The sequence below is a fragment of the Eleutherodactylus coqui genome, chromosome 3 (assembly GCF_035609145.1).
Source record: "Eleutherodactylus coqui strain aEleCoq1 chromosome 3, aEleCoq1.hap1, whole genome shotgun sequence".
In the NCBI taxonomy this organism is placed as follows: Eukaryota; Metazoa; Chordata; class Amphibia; order Anura; family Eleutherodactylidae; genus Eleutherodactylus; species Eleutherodactylus coqui.
The window spans coordinates 54081983-54107132 of record NC_089839.1 but is presented as its reverse complement, the minus strand read 5'-3'; the positions used below and the strand labels follow the sequence as shown (position 1 = coordinate 54107132).

Genomic DNA, 25150 nt, shown 5'->3' with positions numbered 1-25150 from the left:
TTGTCTTTTGAGCACATCATGAACTGAAGTGAGAATCCTGAATAATGAGAATTATAACACATCCACAGGATATGCCTGATAGATGCAGCCTCCAAACCTATCCCCAAAATGCAGGTCCCCTGATCCCTGTTCCACCTGGTGAGCCGTTCATCACATCCAAGTGGGGAATGAATGGAGAAGAGGCGGTGCATGCCCTTGGCTCGTTCTCCATTTCACGGGAGTTGGTGAATCGGCAGATTAAGGTGGAAAAATCTCTTTTCAGGCCATGTTCAAACGTGGTGGATGTGTTGTGGATACTCCGTGCAGATTCTACACAATTTTTAGCACAATACATGTTGATGGAGCCCTCAGAAGTCCCTCCACATGTACAGCAAAAAAACAAACAAAAGGGCAGTACAAAATTAGCATACGCTGCAGTCCCTGTTCCAGAGATAATGCACAGAGTAAAGTCTGCAGCAGAAAGCCTTTCCTGGATTTTCCCTTAGTATGCTACGATCTGATACTGGGCGCAGAGTGACCTCAGTAGAATCAGACTGCTTTATTTTAACTCTCTGATTCAATGTCATTGTTGCATAGGCTACATAACTTTCATGTATATCATTTGATTGTGTCCTCTTCCAAATGCTGTACAGAAGCACATTATGTAGCATTTTGTTTTTGAAGTTTCAGCTTACATTCGCCATCAACTAAATGGTTAGTGGGGCTGCCTACATCAGAGGGGAGGGCAGCATACCATATCATACTCTTGACAGGTATATTGCCTATGGCAGACAGTTTCTTGCTAAAGACAAGTAATACATGCATACAGATTGCAGTACACTAATGTTCAGAACTACAAATACACCTCTCCCCTCTTCACTTACCTTGTACTGCGAGAAGCTGTTCTTCTGTTGTCCAACGTGCATTTATTTTCTGATTTGACTGTAAAATTAAAAAAAAATAAAATAAAATGAAAAGGAAAAAAAGAAAAAAAAAACAATGGCACACAGAGGCTACAATCCATCAACTCAAGCCTGAAATTATAGCATGGGCTCACAGATATGCCATTCATGTTACCTCTGCTGGTTTGAACTCTTCTATGCCTCCTTCCAGCTTTTGCTTAAGTGCACTGTTAACTTGCTTAGTGTTCTGAACCTTTAAATAAAAACAAACTCTTAAGTAATTACAAGTAAAAAAAGCTGTATTGTATACCAAAAATATAAGCATGTAAAGGTACTTTTACATGGACGACTAAATCATGGAGTGTCAGTCAGTCATTCAGAGGAGGAGGTTGAGCAAGCCAGAGATCTTACGGCCTTTTTTCTCCTCCGAGTGTCTCAAACATGGAGGTCATCCCGGGATTAGCCAGCAGAGTGGACAAGATTTTGTAAAAATCTCGTCCACATGCTGCGGCCAAGCCGCACTGAAACAGACATGCCGCGTGGAAAACAAAGACACAGCATGTCAATTCTTTTATCATTTCCTCTGCGGCCTCTCTCCTCTCTATGGGAAGAGATGGCCCCAGCGGAGATGTAGGGGGCGAACCCGCTTCAAAACCCACGGTTTTCCGGTGCGGCCAAGCCGTGGGATTTCTGTCCCGTGAGAACCCAACCTTAAGGGCCTTTTACACAGCCTAATGATTGGGCAAGAACATTTGTTTGTCTGATCATTAGACCGTGTGTCAGGTGATCACATCTTTCATGTGGCACAGAGAAAAAAACAACAACAAAACATTTCTGTAGGTGAGACACTTCTCTGCGTTTTTGGGGGTTGTGCTGCCAATAATAATGAAACTACGGAGAACAATGACAAATCGTTTATCTCCCCCCCCCCCAATAGAGTCTGAATCAACCTAAGAATCAACCTCGTTGATTGGCACTCATCATCAAAGAGAACTGCAAAGTGTAAAAGGGCCCATAGGCTAGGGCTAAGATTGCGGTGTAGTCCTGTGGATTGCAAATAACCTGCAAAGTTGGATTTTAATGATCTGTGGATTGCAGATACTTGCAAGTTGCAATGCGACCCACAGTAACTTCTATTGGTTTAGGAGATCACAGGGATACACTGCAATCTTTGGTGCATGCCTAAAGTCTCCATGTAGTCCTGCCTTAGTCAGACAGGATCTAAGCAATTTTTTCCTGTGTCGACTTTAGTCTTCCAGATGACTAAAAAGAGGAAGGGATTAAAAAAAAAAAAATTGAATAAAAAATTATTACCTGCCGTTTTAAGGATATTAACTCCATATCCAACTGACGGAGAATAGTATTGGCAGCGTTAGGGCTACAGGACACAGCCACAACATCATCCTTACTTATATACATTCCCTTTGGAGGACGACATTTAGACCTCTGGGAGTGGTGACGGTGCTGTAAACTTTGGTATTCTCTTCTACCAAGAGCAACCTTGACAGGCTGAATACAGGAATCTCCACTTGGCTGAAAAAAAGAAAAAACACAATTACTAATGAACAAATAGATTCACAGCTGTCAGGGCTCACTCACACAGGCGTATTTTGGCTGCGTATTACATAGTATGGAGCAAATATGCATGTAACGTGTATTCATTGCATATTTTATGCACCAATAGACTAACTGTGCATAATATAAACCGAAATTGGATATGCTGCTTTCTTTTTTTTTCCCTTTCGAAAAATGACCAATGTAAATAAATGGAGTTTTAGCAGTTAGAATACACTTATGTGAGTGAGCCCTTAATATACGTCCACAAACATTTTACATTTCGTAAAAGCATTTGTAGTACAGTCAATGTAGGAATGCCAAGGAACAGGTTGGCTGTCTGTGATAACCTGCAACAGGTAGTTGCAGGTTATCACAGACAGACAACTGGATGACAACAACGCCACTGAGCAGGAAAAATGTATAGGATGACGCAGAGCGACACAAGTGCAAGGCCCCTATATTCTCAGGAGCAGCGGAGGTCCCAGAGGTCGGACCCTACAAATCGTAAAGCAAAGGCATATTCTAGCAACATGCCATCAATTTGTTAGGCAGGAATAACCCTTTGCAGGTACATTTCAGTCAAAACAAAGAAGAGCTCAATTTAACAAACCTCACAAGACGAATCAATCCTCCTCTCCTCATTGCTAGTGTCGCTTTCAATTCATAAGCCATGCTAGTTATTGCATGCAATATAGTTTTGTGCATCACTGACATAACTGGAGCTCTTTTTTGGTGATCCCACCCTATTCCCTATCCTACATCAGGCTTCTCCCAGGCAGAGCTATAAAAAAAAAAATCCAGCCTGCAAGTGGAGATCCTGCTTATGTTACATGACAGCTTGTACATGGTTAATCACACGCACACAAGCTGACCTCTTATGGGCTGAGAAAAGCAGTTACAGTTTCTAGCATGAATGATAAGAACTTTTACTATTTTAAATCCGTATGCCTGTAATTCTTCTTTAACACCTTCCCGCCACAGGGCGTAACTGTACGTCCTGACAGGGAGGAATTAAGCGCAACTGGGCGTACAGTCACACCCTGGGGATAGCACAAGATCATAAGAGATCTCGCGCTATCCGTTAGCGGGAGACGGCTGTCACCGATAGGAGCAGCAACCCCCGCTGTTAACCCCTTCTCTGCCGCGATCTATGTAGATTGCGGCATGTGAAAGGTTCACAGAGGGAGGGTGCTCCCTCTGTGAGGTCATCAGACTCTTACGATATAATTGCGGAAAGCCCGACTGGTTACCATGGCAACAGGACTCCAGATACCAGCGTCCTGTATTGCCAGTGCCTGTGATTGCTGTAACAAGCGGTAAGGCAGTGCAGGACAGAAGTCCTGCAATGCCTTATCATAGATGGTATGGTACAAGTCCCCCACAGGGACATAAAATGTGTAAAAAAAAAAAAAGATAAACATAAACATAAACATAATGTACAAAAAAAGAAAGAACCTTTTTTGTGCTTTTTCTCATATTAGCATAAAAAAAATTAAAATCCCACACATTTGGCATCATCGTATCCGTAACAACGCGTATAAGTTGAACACACTTTTTATCCTGCAAACCCTTAAAAAAAACTGAGGCAAAATGCTAATTTTTAGCATTTTACCTCCCAAAAATGCAATAAAAGTGATTGAACAAGCAGTATGTACCTCAAAATGGTGCCAATAGAAACTACAGCTAATCTCGCAAAAAACAAGCACTTACAGAGCTCCATCCGTGGAAAAATAAAAAAGTTATAGTACATTGAATGCAGCAATTTAGAATTTTTTTTTTTAAAGGTGTGTGTGTGTGTGGGGGGGGGGGGGGGGTGTTATTGTAGAAAAGTGGAAAACTCTAAAAAAATATATATATATATATAAATAAATTTTGTTATCGTTGTAATTGTACCGTCCCGCAGAAAAAATGTATTGCATCATTTATGCTGCATGATTAACTCTGTAAAAAAAAAATTAAAAAATAATATATATCTATGGCAGGATTGAGGTTTTCTCACTTTGTCATAAATATACGCTTCCATCTGAGCAGTTTCCCCTTTCCTTCCCCTCACTTGCTCTCTGCCTCACTCCTCCACTCTGGCGTTTGCAATGGGAGGGGCTCCACTATGTCCCGCCCACTTTCAGTACTGGCTGCGGACAAGGGGCGGGAGCTTAGCTCCGCCCCGTTCACTTCCATTGTAAACCGCTCGGAGGGGAGGAGAAAGACAGACAGCCGGTGAGGGGGAGGGAAAGGGGGGGGGATGCACAGATGGAAGCGTATATCGGCCGGCCATGAAAACGCTGGCCGATATACGCTCATGTAAATAAGCCCTTAAGTCAAAGATCCAGGTATTCTTATACATCACTAGGGAAAATAAATTTTAAAAAATACATATAATGTATTACTCACATCTTTTTTAGTTTCTTTTTTAGGGTCATAATCACTATCAGGTGTCTCCTTTGGATGGGCTTCTTCCACGTCCTCATCACTGAATGTAAACACAAATCATTTAAGAGTCAGAGTCAGACTATCCAAGATCCAATGTCTTTCTGGTGTAATAAGGCTTATTGTCCTCAATTTTATGTCGATGTTCACATTTCATCAATACTTAGAAAAACTATATATATATATAAAATGACAGTAGTACAAAAAGCAAGTAAACAAAGTTTTGGAGGGACTGCTTTGAAAATTACCAAATCGGACACATAATCTATCCATACCTATTGTATATGAAGGGAGTGAAATCCATGGCAAATGTGCCTGTAAAAGCAGATGTTATAAGGAATCTGCAATGTGTGAATATGTTCCAACTATACCCATCACTTGTACATAGTCAGTAGTGCAAGTACCGAGGTGACTGACACCCAGGCTGCATCAACATAAGTTGTCAGCCTGGTTTCAGTCTTAAAGGGGTTTTCACATTACCTATAAGGACTGCCGTATGAGTAAAAGGCTGCGGGTCTCAACGCAGCGTTTTACACATTTGACAGCTATACGGTCTGCTGGCAGAGACCGCGTATGGCACTGCACATGCCTGCGAATCACACGCACGTGGACATGCAGAGAGTGATTTTTATTTATTTATTTATTTTTAATTCCTGGCTCTGTTCAGAGCAGGGATACATATGGAAACCCTGCCCATAAGCAATGTATTACATATGGATAGTGTATCCACTGTATACACTGCCCATAAAGTGTATAGAGCTCAGGCCAAGTACAAACAGAGAAATAGGAGCATGCTTCGATTTATTTCTCCTGCCCATCGATACGCAAGGTCCACGGAGGTGCATGGATCAATGAAAGTCCATTGACTTTCACTGACTCCATTCACTGTATCTCACGTGTCCATGATACGTCGTGAAAAGACAGTTGTGGGCATGAGCCCTAATTGCATCACAGCCACTCTGTACTTCCTGGCTGTTGCTGACCAGGACATGTGACTGCTGCAGCCAATCACTGCCTAGAGAAAAATCACTGCTGTGCTCAGTGATTGGCTGCAGCAGTCACAAAACCAGAAAGTAGTGTGACCGTAAAGAAATTTCAGGTAATGGGAAAATCCCTTTAAGTATAATCTTTAGCTCTATAGGAGGACATGCTACTAAAAAGATCCGAGCAGAGCTGGGTCCACTGGGTAGCTCAATTGACAGGACTCTCCCTAAATGCAAATTGGGAGAAACTTGTCATTCAAGTATTGGGTGGGACGGAGCCCAACATCTACTTCTCTCCATCCTCTGAAGTTTTTGAATGTAAAAATGTTATTAATTCTCCAAGACTAGTGAACTCAATCACACCAAGAGTCAACATTTCTATTTTCACAAGGACATCAAAAGTGGATGTGTATCATGGCCATTGCTTCAAGACATGGACATGCTTCTAGATCTGGTACTTACCATGCAATTACCTCCTCCACTTACAAGGGGCCATTTGTATTGCATTAAAAAAACATAATATTCTAATGTTTGAGAAAAAAAAAAAAAAGCAGTTAAACATGCAGTGCGGCTCCTACTACTTCAGAAGCTACAATAATACCATAGTTGTTATTATACTGTGGTGGTCAAAAGATCACATTATTCTTTGCAAGTTATATCTAAACTAACGTGAAGGACAAAAGAAGGCTCTGTTGTCTGGTGGCTCAGAAAATCTCCCATCGTATCCACCAAACATATAGCGCATACACAGGCAACCGTTTGCCATACTTTTCTCGCATGATACATGGAGTAGTCTACTAGGCTTTCCAATACAAAATAAGGTACAGTAGCACCATGCGGGCACCAAGGTAAAGTCCCATTTACATGGGACGATTATTGCTCAAAATGTACTAAAACGATGTCTTTTGAGCGATAATCGCTGCGTGTAAATGCTACTATCGTTAGCTGTTCGGGCGAACAGCAATTTTATGTTGAGGTTAAAATCCATCATTGGGCTAGGCAGCAGATAGCAGGGACCGCACACTGTGATTCTCCATGGGAGCGCTGATAACATTGAATTTAGCTGCAGAGTTTTGCGGCAGAACAAAGGGGCTGTACGCACATAACAGATCACCTGCTGTTATCTGCATATAGCGAAGGGAGGCTCATTTACATGTAAATGAAGCTAATAAGCTACTAATGGGTATTAGTGCCCATTAGCAGCTTACACAAAATGACCACTCAAACGGTCATTCTCCTTACCTTTTGAACTAATTTTGAGCGATCATCTTTGCGTGTAAATGGGGCCTAAGTGTACTCATAATTGTTATTGTTTTCATTACTGCTATATTCACTATACTTATAAATCTCAAGTTCTTAGTGCACATTCTGATCAAACTCTGAGCACAACTCCCATGACCGGGTGACCCCTAGGAGAGGAGTCCCTACACTACATAGTGTAGCCATGAAACTGGAAACTTGTCTCTCGTGTCCTGCAACCTTGGTCAAATGTGACAACATATGCAGCAGATGCAACCGAAAAAGCAATCATTCTTCATCAAAGCCTTTCTTTCTACATGCTCTTTTACATCTAAAAGCACAAAAAAAAATATTTTTAAAAAGAAACAAATCATCCAATAGCAGAATAATGCACACCTTTCTCCATTAGTGTTTTTACTGGCCAACTTCCTTGCTTGCCGATCCATCAAGCTTGTCCGAGAACGTGTTTTTTTCCAGGAGTAGTAGTATTTTACCAGACTTGCGATGGTCTTATCTGGAAGCTAAAAATCAACAAAATATAAATTTAGGAAGTTATATCAATAGGCACACACAATAAGAATAAAACATGCTTTAGGGTACTTCACAGGTATTGGAAAATGGGGCAGATTTCAACAGCGGAAAAACTGACTGGATGCGTCAAAATCTATGCAAATGCAGCGGATTTTGACATGATTTATAATGCAGATCCTCAGTAGATTTCACGCTTTCAACTCAAGTGCTAAAAACTGCTGCGTATCTGCATAAAAAAAAAAAGAGCACATCAAAATTCACATGAATGGCGTAGAGTTTGACATTTTCTTTGGTTGCAATTTTGATGCAGACTGTGGTGTAGAGTTTTTGGTGCGGAAAAATCCACACCATCCTCATTTTCATGTGCACTATAGAAAAAAAAATAGGTCTTTAAAATGACATATTTGCAAAGTATAAATTTTGTGTTTTCTCCTCTAAATTGCATGAACTCCTGAAAAAAAAACTGTGTGAATTCATTAAGGGCTCCTTCCCACGGACGGATTTCCGCCGCGTTGCCCGCAGCTATTAGGTTCTATTGAACCTAATAGCACAATGCTTATGTTGCGGAATTCCACCGCGGAATTCCGCACAGTAAAATCACCCGTCCTCACCCACGGCATGCTCGGGTGTACGCGCGGACGGCTTCCATTGCAGTCAATGGAAGCCGTCCGTCACGCTATCTTCCGCTGTAGCACAGCGGAAGATAGCGTGAAACCGCTTCCCCGCCCACCGCGTCATATGACGCTGTGGGCATGTCATATGACGCGGCCGGCGCGTCATGCGGGACGGAAGACACCGGATCCGGAGGTAAGCATTGGGGTCTCTTGGGGGCGCCCTGACGGGCTCTGCCGTGGAATTCCGCGGCGGAGCCGTCACGGTCGCGTGCAGCCGGCCTAAGGGGTGTAGTTTTTAAAATGGGGTATCTGGCATTCTATGAGCCTATGAGCCTTTGCAATCTTGGCTTGGTGTAGGAAAACAAAGTGTTTCTCAAAATGTTGATAAATAATGTTAAATTTGTACGTCTCCTAAATGGTTTTTCAAATGTGCGTCCAGCATAAAGTAAACAGATGGAAATATATATATTATCAAAAATTTGTACAGTATGTTTGCACATATTTGATATTACAGTTGAAAATGTGAAAAAAAACGACTTTTTTCAAAATGTTCCCAATTTGGCACTTTTCATAAATATACACAAATGCTATCGGTCTATTTTTACCACCAAAATGAAGTATAGTATGTGACGAACAAGCAATGTCAGAATCACTTGGATATGCAAAACCTTAACAGAGTTATCCTATGTTAAAGTGACATGTCAGATTTCCAAAATTTGGCCTGGTCAATAAGGTGCAAACAGGCTTTATCACTGAAGGGTTAACATAAAGTGCGGGAGTTATTGAAAGTCAATTTTTCAAGGTATGATAGATTTAGACGCAGTAAAAAAGAAGATCCAGCTGCGGCGGCGGCGACCTGTGCCGCATCCGGACAGGTGAGTAAATGTATTTTTTGCTCCATGTCTGCGGGCACGGCAGAAATCCGCTGCGGGATTCTGCACTTAGAATCCGTGCGTGCCCGTGGACATGAGGCCTAAAGAAAGAAAATTAAATTCTTAAGAGTATCAGAAACCTGTGAGTAGTGCCAAAGGGCTTTAAGAGCCCCAGAGAGCCCTTCCAATTTGCAGTAGTTCAATATTATAGACTTCTTCAATCTCATTTTCTCAGATGTATTTATGACAGATCAACAGATGGTATGTGATGATGGTACCTGACATGTAATGACATATGATAAGATCTCACCATTTGCTGAATTCTATGGAAGCTTTTCCCATGAAAGCTAAATGCCTGTTCAAACAGAACTTTATCTTCCACTGTCCACTCATCAGGGAAGGGAGTGAAATTGGGCAAATCAGCAAGCGATTTCTCGATATTGTGTTTGTGCCAAAACAGCATGCCAAGCGCCTTGAGAAAAGAAAGACGTATTATGAACATACTTTCTATTAGCATCTAACAAGTGTGTATCTTTTCGCTCTTCACGTCAGCAAAGAACATTTAATCAGTAGACCAGCGATGGTAAACTGGCTGCCCAAGGGCAATATGTGGCCCTCACATGCAGTCTCCGGAGAAAGTCGCCTTCCCCAGAATAATGATCAAGCATGAGCACTCCTGTATACTGACTGCTCTGCCCATGCAGAAAGAATGGAAGAGCTCTGTTCTCCTCTTTTATGGGAGCACATGTGTACATATAGGTCTACGTAGGAGCTTTTTCCATGTCTGTGTTCTGATCACAGTTTTTTTTACCAAAACCAAAAATAAATTAAGAAGTTAGGCCAAGTAAAATATTTGAAGGACAGAAATATGCCGGGTGTCCTTTATTTCAGCCACCAATCTGCTCCCTGGCAGTTTTAACCCTTTGCAATCCAATTTTGAATTCAGGGTTTCCTAGGGGTTTTTCTCTTTCCACCATTATACAATGGTGCCATCTGCTGGCTAGAGCCAGTACTGCGGTATGGAACATGCTGGAGAGGCCCCGACAGCAGAGCGGCCAGTAATATACAGTAAGAATACCCTGCCGGACGTCTTCCGACATCAGAGCTGTACAGACTTCAAGCAGAAGGTCTTCAAACGTCAGACAGTGGATTGGAAAGGGTTAAACTAACCTCGGAAAACCCCTTTAACTTTGTCAAATACAACATAAGCTACACCGATAATTATTTTAAAAAGGAACACAAAATCTATACCTGCTCCACGTTGTAGCCATGTTTCTCTTTTGCTATAGCAATGTATTCATCCACTGGAAGAGAAGAGGAACAAATATACTTAGAGACACTCACATATACCATCTGTTTATAAAGTTTCAATTCAGTCACATGAAGTTGCAAACGTGTGGAGGAATCTGTATAGAGGCACATTGAGGCCCTGCAATATTGTAGTACAAACCACTGCTCCATGAGAGACTGCGAGCGGCTGTGTGGTAAGGGATTACTCTCCCAAAAGGCATCAGCCCCCAGAGGCAATACTTCTAGAAAGAGACACCTCTGTAATACGGCGCCTGATGGAGCGTGCAAGAGATTTTTCTCCAATGTCAGATTCAAATAGAATTTAATAGAAAAAAACCTTGCTATTGAAGATATATGGAGCACCAGTCAGGTCTCATATAGGTACCGTATTACAGCTTTTCATAGATCCAAAAGGGTCTTTGGATGCAAGTGAAGTTAACCACTTCAAGACTGCCGAACGGCTATAAACATCCTTCGGTCCTGCAGTGCTCGGAAGTAGAGTCTGCTCCATACCTGGCGGCTATCAGCTGTTTCTGATAACTACCAGTAACTGCTGCAGAGTTAGCTCTGATAGCAGCAGTTACTGGCCAGTCATAGCTGACCATGCTTCTAAACAGCCAGTGGGTGGGGGGGTGCCCCCTCCTGTAACCTATTGGCAACGACCACAGCGCGATAAGAGGGTGCTGATGGGCCAAAATGGCAGCCTGGAGCCTACTGAAGTCCTGAGTGGCAACATCAAAATTGGTGGTATACTACAATACTGACAGCTGAAGTATTGCAATATATAGTATAAAGGCCCATTTACATAGGACGAGTGTCGGGCAAATGATGCCCAACACTCGGTTCTGTGTCTCCGCACTCCTGCACGGGAGCTAGCAGAGCTGGCTGTGTCATGGAGTGGCCAGCAGGGGCAGGAGATTTCTCTCCTCTCGCTCCCCCATCCCTCTCCACTGTAATAACAGGGCAGGCCTTCGCTACTAAACGGAAGCTGTTTAAACTGCACAATGAGCAATGAGCTTTATTTCTCATCTTTTATGCTGCCTGAAAGATGAGCGATAAAGCTTATCGCTTCTTCGTGCAGTTTAAACAGTGGCTGTTCAGTAGCGAACGGCCTCTGTATATCTCAATGGAGAGGGGCGGGGGAGCGAGAGGAGAGAAATCTCCTGCACTGCCCCACCCCCCTGCTGGCCGCTCTGTGTGTGAGCCAGCTCTGCTAGCTCCCGTGCAGGAGCACGGAGACACAGGGACGAGTGTTGGGCATGGGGGAATGATGTCTAATCGCCAAAGCTCTAACTGATCCCAGAGATCTCAAGACCAGACAACCAAAATATCCCATGTGAATGGAGTGGCAGTGTGCATGCGTAACCACTGCTCCATTTACTTCTATGGGGCAAAGGCAGATCTAGCTGAGTGTATCGATCTCCACCTGTCCCAAGGAAGCAAATGGTGCGGCAGTTGAACATGCTCATCACTGTTCCCCTCATAGGCAGACCCTATGTGAATGTAGCAGCTGTTTGTATGTATGACCACTGCTCCATTCACTTCTATGGGTCAGAGGTAGATTGTCAAGTGCATGAATCTCTACCTGTCCCATAAAGGAAGCAGTCACACATGAACACCGCCACTCCATTCACATTGGGCATTTAGGTGCACCAGTCTCGGGATTGCATCATTCCAAATGTCGCCATTTCCTGCCTTCTTCATGGATTGACAGCTGCTGCTGGTTACATTCTCTGCCGCTGTGTACAAATATATGGCAACAGTATAATGTATTACCCCAGTTTAAGCGTTTTGACAATGCTGTACTTACATTTCAGATCGGGTATAATGTGATAAGGAGACCACACCAACATTCCTCCATTATCTTTATCCGTATACTTCGTAGCACCTTAAAAGGAAAGGGCAAAATCAGAGATAAATCACTTTTCCCTAAGGATCTCTAATAAGACAATAATTATTATATTCACGTAATTATTACAATGTCAGTAATTAAAAGAAAATGTATTGCCTGTCATCTATACAAACAAATGGTTTCAGGCTGAAGTATTGTTACATGATAGTGAGAACCAGAAAAGCTTCGAAGTCAGAGAAAACTGAATGCTATTCTAGTCCTTTCAAGGACTATTCCAGGACATTTAATAATGTTTTCTACTGATCCGCCTCAGCTCCATTCCCCCCCAAGGGACTGCGGAGAAGCTGTTGGGCATTCACCCCCATTATACATGTGCAGGCTATTTAACGGTATCTCATTCCACTCTCCCCATTGAGATGACAGGCATGTCCAGCCAGACATCGCTGGTGGCAGCTTACCACCCATAAGATGATCAGGCAGTTGAAAGTGATTATGTCCAATCCTTCCCACCACCTGCCTGACATCTGTCATTAGCTCAGATTTTAGATATTAGTTGGCCGCTATAAATGACATTACTCGTGTGGAGGATGAATCACTTTTCCAAAGCATGCTATGGACGGCATTTGCTGTAGAACCCGAGGCAAACGCCCGCCCCAAACTCCGCAACGCAGATCCGCCCGTGTGCAGGCAGCGTAAGACTCAGTGTGCATCCCCTCCCCGTCTCGCTGGTTTCTGAGGCAGGGGGCTGTATGCCATCATGATCTGGAGATTGTATAACAATTATCGCTTCATTGCAACCAACTTTAGGGAACCCATTTCAGCAAAATGTCCCTTTTCTATGTCGACGTAACAATCATTTTAGATATATTTTTCTGCACTATGAGGCTCATTTTCATCATAAAAAACACTTACAATGTCATCCTTATGAATTTCATTGCGTGCCTTAATCATAATGGCCCACACCTATAAAGATATATTATAAAGTGATTCAGCACATTATCTTGGACCCGTTTAGGACTAGAAGAAAATATAGGATAGGACATAAAATAGAAATTCCACCCAAATACAACATTGCTCATATATTAGTAGATTGGAGAGCGATATCTAGTTTAAGAAATTCATTTTCATTTGAAAAAACCCCCAATGATAAACTGAATGCAGGGTCTGCAAATCTTGGACACCAACTAGTGATCAGCTATAGTCTGTTGGGGTGATCTGGTGATCTGGTAGTGCCACCACAGTTTTTAAAACACAAAACACCACATCAAAACACAAAAAGAGCATTACATAGTTCCCATCAAAAATCATTGTGCTGTCTGTGTAATGCAAGCAGCAGGAGCATGGAGAAAATCATAGAGAACAACTGATCAGTACAGATGGGATTCTAACACTGGAGTGAGCTAGTAAAACACTTACTAGAAGCTGCAGCGTCTTCTGTCTGTCACTAACAGACAACGCACTGAAAAGATCAGAGCGCTTCCTCCTTAAATCTCCTCCTCTCTTTTGATCCTATGTTGTCTCATAGTACAGTTAAAACAGAAGATTTCCTTATATATTTCTCAATGTGTCAGAGATTATCAGCCATATCCCCCCCCCCCCCTCCCCTTCACTGTCCTGTGTTTAACTGTAAGGGCAGGTATAATACACGGTGAAGAGATGAAAGTACATTGATTTTCATTGACCTGCTCACACTAGCATTTTTTTGCGTACAATAAGTGCGTAAAAAAAGAAAAAAAACAAACAAACACAGCATGTTCTATTTTACCACGGATTACGTACTATAGCGCGTACATATGCAATTACATTGCTTATCTGTGGCGTTTATACACAACGTCGCTGAGTGACAGAGCGGAAATAAAAAAAAATAAATGCGTATGACAGCGTGTGCGAGATGTCATGTGTGGTGCAAACATTGCTGCCCTACATAGCGATATGTATGCACACAGTCGACTCACACAGCGGTAAAATGCTGTATTGCTCATGCAGCGTTTTACGCATACGTTTGTGTGACGGCGCTAAGCCTGCTCTCAGTCATTTTACCGCGATCAGCGCACTAACCGTAGCACAACGTCTCCATTGATTTAAATGGCGCTTCACAGACTAGCGTTCGAACACAGTGTTTCTAATGCTGCGATTTTCAAGCGCTGCCTGCTCTATTTTTGTGTGTTTTAGTTTTTGATAACGCACCTCCTCACCCATCACAATGATGGGATAAAAAAAATGTCAAATGCCGTAACGCGCATTCGTAAATACAGCACGAAATCGTGGTAGAAGGCTGCCGTTTCTGACGTTGTGTTTTGTGAATACGTGTGGAAGCGGCCTAACGGTGTATTCAGATACTGTAGTTAAAACCGCACTAAAAAGTTAAAAAGCAGAAAACAAACAGTGTGCCGTCTTATCACGTTGTGTATTGGCTTTCAAGGTGGTAAAAGCTGCATCGAAAACTACTGCAGATCGTCGTATGTGGTTTATCGGTGCTTTTTTCCCCCTAATGCCCAGTCTGAATACAGCCCAAAACAAAGAGCTACAACAGGAGCCCCTCCTCCCCCACATTTACAGCAGGACCAGAAGATTTATAAGCCTCATCCCTTAAGGCCCCTTTACACGCAACGATTATCCCTCAAAATTCATTCAAACAATGGCTTCTGGGCAATAATCATTGCGTGTAAACGCTTCCATCTTTTATTCTTCGCCTGAACGATGATTTTTAGGTGAGCTTAAAATCCATCTTTCAGCCAGAGAGAGATAAGGACCGCACACTGTGTTCTCCATGGGAGTATGTGATTACATTGTATTCAGCTGACAGCTCATGTGAAGACAATGCAGCTGAGTGCAAAGTCCAGACGACATGCTGGGATTTGCAAACAGCTGCTGGAGGGTCATTTACATGCAGATGAAGGTAATAAACTGCTAATGGACATTACTACCCATTAGCAGTTATGCAAAACTCACTAAAACCATTAATCTTTCAGTTGTTTGAAAGATTGTCTTTGCGTTTAATTGGGCTTTACATTATGTTCTCTGCTCCAGCCAATCACTGATCTAGGTGAGCCATGGCCTGAAATCGCTGAGGTCAGCAATTGGCTGCGGCGGTCATGTACAGCCCCAGAATATGCCTGTTTCTTACCGTGAACATATTATACATACTTCGGGTACTTTTACATGGGCTGATAGTCACCCACCCAAGCTTAAAAGGAAGAACAAAAACAAAAACACTTGTCAGAATCACCTGGTTTTTAGCTCTTCTAAAAGCCAAAAAACTGTTGGCACGTGTAAAATAGCGTTCATCTATGAATGACTGCCTGTTTACCATGAATGGAGGCAGGTGGCCGGAAGAGAACGCCAGTGAGCGATTATAGTTCCTGTTTAAAAGTGCTCTTATTCTTGCCCTTATCCATCCTCCACTTAATTACTGTAATTTGCTACTAACCCGTCTTCCCCTCGTTAGACTCTCCAATCCTGAATGCAGCAGCCAGATATCTTTCTGTCCTACATTGATGCCTCAACCTTGTGCCAGTCACTCAGTGATGCAGGCGAGTATAATACAACAAAACCACAAACACATCACCGGCCCCCCATAACATAGTTGATGGTGATGGCAGGGTCCCTTTAAGTAATGTGCCTCTTGCAAGACATTTTTGGATCGATGTGCTGCCAACAACTTTTGCTTTTTCTGCCTGCACACAAGATGCGATCACTAAAAGGCCCATTTAGACGGGACAACGATTTCTCTCCTCGCTCTTCTCCACCCCTCTCCATTGACATTACATAGCGGAAGTTCAGTACGGAGGAAGTAAGGGTGGCTGGGACCCTAGGAGGCAGGGATCATGCTAGCCTTGAATTTTGGATAAAAAGAGGAGAAGGTTGGATTTCAGAAAGGCTGGTTTTAATGGACTCAGAAAGAGGGTAGGAAGAATCCAATGGCTGGATGTTCTTAAGAAAAGAAATGTCCAAGAAGGTTGGGAAATATTGTGAAATGAGATTCTCAAAGCACAATCGTTAACAATCCCTGAAAGAAGGAAGAATGGGAAGCATTTAAAGAGTCCAGGATGGATGAACACAGAACTTACACAGATGTTAAAAAGGAAGAAAAATGGAAAGAGGTGGGAATATCTAAAGAAGAATATAATGCGGTCTGCAGAAACTGTAGGGCAAGTGTCAGAAAAGCTAAAGCTAATAATGAATTGAGGCCAAAAGCAGTAAAAAAGGATTTTGGGGGTATGTCAAAAGCAAAGAGGCTATTGGATGCTTACAGGATGAACATGGTGAATTGGTTAAGAATCATGTTGAGAAGGCCGAACTTTTAAAAATCCGCGGCGTTTCACCACAGCTATTAGGTTCTATTGAACCTAATAGCTAAATGTACACGCTGCAGGATTCCACCGTGGAATTCCGCAGCGTGAAATTATCCGCGGCATGTCCTATTTGCTGCGGGTATACGCGCAGACGGCTTCCATTGTAGTCAATGGAAGCCGCCTGTCATGCTATACTACCGCTGCGGAGCCAGTGATGACCGTGTGCATAAGGTCTTAGCAAACTTAAATGAATCAAGTTTCAAAGTCCAGGTGAATTACATCCTAGGATACTAAAGGAAGCAGCGGAGGTAATTGCTGAACCACTCACCAAAATCTTTGAAAATTCCTGGATGACAGAAGAACCAGAAGATTGGAAAAGGGCAAATGTTGTCCCTATCTTCAAAAAAGGGAATAAGGTGGATCCAGGAAACTACAGGCCTGTGAGTCTGACTTCTATACTGGGAAAATTCTTTGAACTAATTATTAAACAGCATGTATGCAAGTGCTTGGATGGGAATAGAGTAATTAACCAGAGCCAGCATGGGTTTGTAACAAACAAGTCATGCCAGCCTAATCTAATTTCCTTCTATGACAGAATCACCGACTGGGTTGATCAGGGAAATGCAGTGGATATAGTATATCTTGACTTTAGTAAAGCATTTGAAAAAGTATCTCATACCATACTTATTTAAAAAACGACCAAATATGGGATTGACAAGGCAACTGTTAAGTGGATTCACAACTGGCTGAGTGATCGTACTCAAAGAGTGGTCATAAATGGCTGCACATCCAAGTGGAAGAATATATCAAGTGGGGTACCACAAGACTCAGTCCTAGGCCCAGTGTTGGTCAACATTTTTATAAATGATCTGGAGAAGGGAATTGATGGGACTCGTTCTGTCAAAATGCGATGACATCGTGCAGTTTTGGTGCACGAGTTGTTATTGCTGAATTCCAGCTTGTTAAAATTGAGGGATCAGCTGTTATTAGTGGCACAGTCTGTTATCAGCCGACTGCACTGATAAGATTCTCTGTGCCTGTGTCCTGCTGTGAATTGATAGTGGAGAACACTACAGCTGTTTGCTTATGCAAATCAGCTGTATTGTTCTAGTAGTGGCCATGGCAGTGTCCCGCTGTGCCTGCATAGTAGCTAATTAGCTAATTAGCTACTATAAAGTATGCAAAGATGATTGCTCAAAACTGTCCTTTCAGAGATCATCTGTCAGTGTGAGGGGGGGGGAGCACACTGTGTACTAGTAATGCATTGGTAGTCTAAAACACTACAGGCTGCTCACACGGACGTCACTCAGAGCGGCATGTAGTGCATATCGCACATCAGGTAGTCAGAGAAGGGCTGCAGCCATTATTTGTCCAGGATTGGAGGGTTGCTTTAACACATTAACTGCCATTTAAGCTTTGAGCCCAGGGCCTCGCGCGTTACATAGAACACCCACATTTCATAAGGCACAATGCCCCCAGGGAAATTTTTTCTTCTAGTGCGACAGTCAAGGTCTTCATCTGTGAGCGAATCCACAGAACATCCATTTGAAAAACCACAGAAGAAATACAAAGATCAGTTTGGGATTTCGGTCAACGATTCTCTTACATCTGCACAAAAAAAATTGTTGTGTCCATATGGCCTAAAATAACAGAGGGCGATTCTCTCGCTAGGAAACCCAAACATTCCCCAATAACTTTGTAAATGGTCTGTTCCCTATGAAAACGGCATTTACCTTGTATGTTTACCAAACCAGCCTTACCTAGAAGATATGCTGAAAAATGGCCCCCAGCATCCATCCTTTAGAATGAGAGTCATTGGCGACAACCTCCCGACCCATCGCGTCTTTGAGGATGCCAGTTATTGGCAGCTTATTGCGGTATCCACAGCCTACAGTGAACCGCACGGGAAGAAGTCAGCTGATGTCCGCGTCGCTGATCTTGGCGGCCACAGATTATTAAAAAAAAAATAAAAACTTTGAATTTCGCTCAGGTTTGCATTAGTTATGAGATGCGTTGCGTCGTCATGTTCAACGTTCCCTTCCGCTGGTGTATACAGGATGTGGTCAGCGACTCCCTTCACCGTACTTCTTCCAAACTGGCTGTGACCTTGTTTAGTGAAAGCCGTTCCACAGTATTCGCCAACAGTAAGCACACACGTTTGTGGCGCACCGAGGGCCCGTTTACATGAGTGTACGCGAGTTTCGCCTGAGATTCTTGGGGGCAACTCTATCAAACAGACATTCTGTTCCATAATATGGGCCACTATAGGACGAGCGGCGATGTCTATCATATGGACCAGCAGTCCGTGGAGAAAAGAAAAGCCTGTGAGCAGCGTATAGCAGGTCTGTGTGCGGTCCGTAAAATACATGGACAGGAAATACACCTGTGTAAATAGTCAAAAGCCTTTATGGCAGTTGTGTCCCAACGTCACGGGAACAAACTGTTGCGGTGGTTCTGGGGTTGCTGCCTTGCTGATACTCTGGTGCAGGTTTTGTAGGTGTTTATCTTCTGACTCTGGTGGGTGTGGTATTAGGCGAGACGTAGTTAGTCTCACCTGTGGTTAATTGTCAGGGCTATTTAGCCTGGCCTGATACTGAGCTGAATTGCTGTTGAATCATCAGTCTCCCTCTGACTGGGCTAGCAGTCAGTTTAGTCCTGGATCTGCCCTTTACCTGTTGCATCTCAGAGCAAAGTTCTGCGCTTGTCTGCATTTCTATTTGATTTCCTGTGTTATTTCCTTGTCCTACATAGGGTCAGCTAGTGGCCGAGGTACAGAGCCAGGTTTGTCCTGATCAGGACAGGTAGTCTCTTTTAGGCAGGTCCCCTTCCCTATGCTACCGTAGTTATTTAGGGACAGTGTTTCCCATGTTTTGGTTATCTGTATTGTTTTGACACTATTTGTTTCTGTCAAATGTACGCAGCATCTGAAACATGGCTATCCGGTCAGTCAACGGGCACATATAGAATAGCTTTACATTTGCAACACAAATCCTTAAAGGGGTTGTCCCACGAAACAAAGTGGGGGTATACACTTCTGTATGGCCATATTAATGCACTTTGTAATGTACATTGTGCATTAATTATGAGCCATACAGAAGTTATTCACTTACCTGCTCCGTTGCTAGCGTCCTCGTCTCCATAGTGCCGTCTAATTTTCAGCGTCTAATCGCCCGATTAGACACGCTTGCGCAGTCCGGTCTTCTCCCTTCTGAATGGGGCCACTCGTGCCAGAGAGCTGCTCCTCGTAGCTCCACCCCGTCACGTGTGCCGATTCCAGCCAATCAGGAGGCTGGAATCGGCAATGGACCGCACAAAAGACCTGCGGTCCACCGAGGGTGAAGATCCCGGCGGCCATCTTCGCAATGTAAGTAAGGAGTCACCGGAGCGCGGGGATTCGGGTAAGTACTATCCGTTTTGGTTTTTTTTAACCCCTGCATCGGGTTTGTCTCGCGCCGAACGGGGGGCTATTGAAAAAAAAAAAACCTGCTTCGGCGCGGGACAACCCCTTTAAGCGGAGGTATTGTCTCCACCACATGCGGTTTGGAATACTTCAATACAGACCAAAACGGGTGCTAGACAAATCGCATGAGTCTCTTCTTCCCAACAAGACACAGGGCGACAAGGTATTCTCTGACCGCCCACTTCATCGCTGACAGATAAAGAGTAATCCATGATAAATTTGGCTTCGTGTCAATCTGGGCGGATTCACACACGTCTATTGGCTGCTGGTCAGAGATGTCAGCACCGGTCAAAGATGTCAGCACCGTGTCCAGGCGCTCCTGGAGGTTATCATTATCCACATGGTGGAGCCAGTAAGCAAGTAGCAATGCAAGCAAGGAGAGGAGGGGGAGACACAGGAGCTTGGGGGCAGCCATGAGTCAGCACATCCAATACTAGCACTGCTGTCAGTGCAGCACACAGTACACTACTCTGCACTCAGGTAACACCTCCTGGCTGAGCACAAACTTCCCAAGGCTGCATTACATAGGATATGAATCGAAATCTGGCGAAAAGATAGGAATATCGTTGAGATATACCAGAACAAAGCGGCTAATAAATTCATAGAGGACCTCATTAATAAGGGACTGGAAAACTGCAGGAGCGTTTGTTAAACCAAATGGCATCACCAAGTTCAAAAGAGAATGGTCCAGGGTTATGCGACGTATAGCCGTTTTTCGTGGTATGTCGCGTCCAACCAGGATGTGCTGGATCCGCCCCCCGTAGATCTCACACACATGCAAAACAATAAAGATAACCAAAACACAGGAAACACTGTCCCTAAGTAAGGCCGTTTGCATGCACAGCAAATACAGCCCATAGCATGCAATGGAACCCCCCCCCCCCCCCCCCCGCTCCCCTCCCCCTTCCTGCACACGAGCAGAAACTAGTACCATTTTTCTGCTCGCAGAATGCTCCATTTCTAGGTGGAATCCATGTGGACGGCTTGTGGAAGCCATTTGACCCACGGCCCTTCCGCAATCATCATTGTGGAAAGGTCGCGGGATCTGTGTCATTGTTTAACGACTGCGCAGCAAAATCTGTACTGCGCATGTGCGCTGGCCCATCCATACGCAGCACAGATAAAAACTTCAGACAGGTATGCGGGGGGTCACCGGCCAGGCGCAGGGTCAGATTCTGCATGCGGAATCCAACTTGTCCATGTGCAGACGACCTAACTAACACAGGGAATGGGACGTGCCTAAATGCAGATTACCCGTCCTGATCAGGACGAACCTTGCCCCGTACCTCGGCCACTAGCCGACCCTACATCGGACAAGGGAATAACACAGGAAACCAAATAGAAATGCAAACAAGCGCAGAACTTGGCTCTAAGATGAAACAGGTAAATGGCAGATCCAGGAGCAAACTAACCCTGTCAGAGGGAGACTGAAGATTCAACAGCAATCCAGCTCAGCATCAGGCCAGGCTAAATGGCCCTGACAATTAACAACCAAACCTGATTACAGTATTGAGGAAGGTTTGTGTTCTCTAGCGAAATAATCACCCCGTATTATACAATGGCAGTCTGAGCGCAGTCTGACATTTTCTGACCGGTCACTGCCATCGGTGGCCCTCCTGGCTTATCTGCTTTCAGCAAATACTCGTATTCCCCACAAAATACAAATTCTTGAGTTCTTTTTGTAGAACTCTGAGTTGTGCTCTGTTACTCCTCCTGGAAATGTATAAATTAGTCTTTGATCACATCAGTGTTCTGTCATCCGTCCCTTCCCCATTCAAAAACAATGTGTTAGGCCGCTTTCACCTTTGTGTTGGAATCTCCACTCAGAGGGTCCGTCACAGGTCCATCACGGGCGAGCGCGATATCCGGCCACCTGCGCGATATCCTGGTCTTGGCTCACAAAATGCTGACATGTGAATAATCCCTAAAGGGGGTTTCTTGTAATATTAAGTTATCACCTGGACAGGTGATAAGTGGTGGACTGCCTGCTGGAACGCCCACCGATCGTAGCGCCCCTGCCCTCCTCCGGGTTGGAGGGAGTAACAGCAGCGTGTGAAGGACTGCTGGAGCTTGTACTCCGCCACCCGCTGCAGTCCCACGGAAAGACCCCCGCTCCATTCACTCGAAGATATTCGGGACCCCCATTTTCGTTGAGCATATCAGATGCTTATCCCGTCCGGTGGGAAGATACGCTCATGTGAACGAACCCACTGAAAGCAATGGGTTCTTTTACCTGTGTAGCATGTGCGCAAAATTTGCGCACGCAATACGCTTGTCTGAATGAGCCATAAGGCGGGTCACATGGCTGCAAGTACAAAGCGCTGCAGCGGTCCCGCAACTGTGCAGCCGGCGGTGAGCCTGCGTACTGCCGCGTATGGCGGCGAAACTGTACTGCGCATGACAGCGTACTCCCGCAGGCCGTTATCAGCGGTACACTGGGGGGTTGTCGTATTTATATTCCCCTCGCTTCACGATGAGGCATATACCTGTATATACCCACCCATACAGCGCAATGGGCTCCAGCTCGCATGTATATATGGGCGGCAAAAAAACCCGCTGCGTTATAACTTACACGATCGTCCTAAAATACGCATCAAACACGGACGCCCGGCTGCTACACCCCGGTGAGCGCGATACGGGGACGTGCGCTTTTACACGGATGCGAGGCGTTTTTCTGGCAAAAAAAAAAAAAAAGCGCCTCCCATCACTTCTGTGAAGCATCGATCCTCCGGCGCAGCTTTCACGCGCGTTACCGGGGCGGCAAGTGTCTTCCATTGCTTTCAATGGTAAAGCTCGCGCCGCACAGCGTGTGATGCGTTCCGAGGAACACCAAAATATGAGATGCGCCACTTTTTTTTTTTCAAAATATCTATTCGCGCGAGTCTTGTCCTTCTCGCAACGTACCGGCTGACGCGAGAGTCTCGTCCGTGTAAATCCGGCCTGGCACGCATTTTTTTTTTTACCACAATGAGGGGGGGAAAAGCGCCAATTTTTAATCTTAGCGCATGTGGGGGAAAAAAACGGATGACACGCGTTTTTTTTTTAACATGCGTTTTTTTCACACACGCCTGCAGCGAAATCCGTTTTTCTCGGACTGAAATTGCGCCCGCCCGTGCGAACCAGCCCTCCGTGGTTTATCTTTTCATTCATTTCCAGGAAGAACAGAGGGAGGGCCCAAGGCAGAGTCCAAGATCAATACTGCTTGGTGGCAGAAGCATTGATGCAGCGGTCTAATACTGGACTGTGATATCTGCCTACATATCAGACGTTATATTCCACGTGCACATATAATACAGAGGTTATACAATGCAGACCTTCTAGACATGCTATACATCCCCGTATCTGCAGCTCTAGCAGGGTAATAATGACGTATCTGCCGCCCTCTATATAACACCACATGACTCGGTAGACCGAGGCTACCACCGCCACCCCGGCCGCAGCCCCACAGACAAAATGGCAGACGTACCGGGCTCGTAGTCGGGGATCCGGGCCTGGAAGTCGGCTCCCACCCTCATGCCCACATCTGTAAAGAGAACAGGAGAGGCTATAGCGGGGGCGCAGGCCGCACTCACACTCAGACGGGGACACGGGGGACGGGGAGGCTCAGTCACACACAGATCGAGGCTACCACCGTGCTCGTCGTCGCTGCCGCCGCTCTCCTCAGAGTAATGACCATTGGAGGCGCTGGACGGGCTCTTGGTGCCGTTGCTGCGGTTCTTGCCTAGGAAGTCGGTGCCCTTGTCCATCATGCCCGGCATGGCTGCGGTTCCCGCCCGGTAGTCGGTCTCGGTGAAGGGGGACTTGTTAATATGGAGGAGGCTCGGGGCGCACTCACACGCAGACGGCTTACTGCTGAGCCTGGTATCACTACGCCGTCGGGCTCAGGGCTTCGCTCTCAGGGCGGTCATGTGACCAGATGGCGGGCGGGCTGGGGGTGCTAAGGTGGAGGGAGATGCTCTGGGCTGAGGTGGAGGGGGAACAGACGGGTGTGCGAGGGGATTAGGGCCTGAGTGGGCGCTGAACTCTTTGACCTGGTGGAAGCGGCCGCCGTGAGGTGTCCTGTGCGGAGTGACACGGCCGCCAGTGACGTGACTGCCTGGGAGAAGGACCGAGGACAAGGCGCGGGGAGCCCTGTGTGTGTCCTGCGCCAGACAGCGTGTGCGGGCGGGAGGGGGCTGTATGCTGCTGCAGCACGGGCGTGTGTAATATATATATATACACACACACACCAGTGTACCATATATACTGCTGCAGCGTGTGTGTGTATATATGTGTATATATATATATATAACACCCACACACACCAGTGTACCATGTATATATACTGCACCACTACAGACGTATATACAGCTTGGTGTACCGTGTACATTAAATACTGCTCCAACACAGATCTATATACACAGCCCAGTGTACCATGTGTATACTGCTGCAGCACAAACGTATACAGCTCAGGGGATTGTGGCCACTATATACTACCCCATCACAGATAGATAGATATATATATACATAAACAAACATATACACACACCAGTGCACCATGTATATACTGCCCTACCACAGACTTGTATACAGCTCGGTGTACCATGGACACTATATACTGCTCCAGCACCAATAAATATATATACCCCCAGTGTACAATGCTTGTACTGCTGCAGCTCAGGTGTGTACACAACTCGGTGTACTGCAGACAGTATACACAGCTCCACCACAGGTGTGTGTGTGTGTGTGTATGTATATATATATATATATATATATATATTATACTTGAAACTTATTACCTCGCCCTCCACCATGCCAGACAAGTTTGTTTCACCTCCCTGGTCTCCTCCCACCACATATATAGACCAGTGTACCATATATATATATATATATATATATATATATATATATATATATATATATATTGCTCCGCCGCTCCCTCCTCAGCCCCACGGAGCAGGCCCGGACGGATCTCAGTGTTGGAGAACTGGCCGCCTATTTCAAAGAAAAAAATGAAAACATCCGAAAATAAGTCTCTGAACATTCCAGAGCTCGCCCCGACCCCGGTCTGCTCCGCACTGCGTCCATCACCCACTCACTATGTTAGAACCAACGACAGAGGAAGTATTTGGACTACTCTGCTCGCCCCACCTGTGCTAGCGACCCTCTT

At 44.8% G+C, this 25150-nt stretch overlaps 1 protein-coding gene across 5 annotated transcripts in view; it reads right to left on the bottom strand.

Moving 5' to 3' along the window:
* Positions 1–24009, bottom strand: part of RCOR3 (REST corepressor 3) — a 37093-nt gene extending 13084 nt beyond the window's left edge. Inside the window, exons 1-10 of one of the 5 annotated variants that reach the window (XM_066595602.1) lie at positions 23630–24009; positions 23468–23524; positions 12205–12282; positions 10356–10408; positions 9415–9576; positions 7484–7608; positions 4830–4908; positions 2196–2414; positions 1057–1134; positions 864–921 (exon numbers count right to left, since the gene is read on the bottom strand). In XM_066595602.1, the coding sequence (XP_066451699.1) occupies positions 864–921; positions 1057–1134; positions 2196–2414; positions 4830–4908; positions 7484–7608; positions 9415–9576; positions 10356–10408; positions 12205–12282; positions 23468–23524; positions 23630–23759 (1039 nt within the window). In that variant the 5' untranslated portion in view covers positions 23760–24009. Of the gene's footprint in view, positions 1–863; positions 922–1056; positions 1135–2195; positions 2415–4829; positions 4909–7483; positions 7609–9414; positions 9577–10355; positions 10409–12204; positions 12283–13158; positions 13210–23467; positions 23525–23616 lie in introns of those variants that run through there. The other 4 variants (XM_066595603.1, XM_066595605.1, XM_066595604.1 and 1 more) reach the window with 4 other exon arrangements.
* Positions 24010–25150: the final 1141 nt, after the last annotated feature.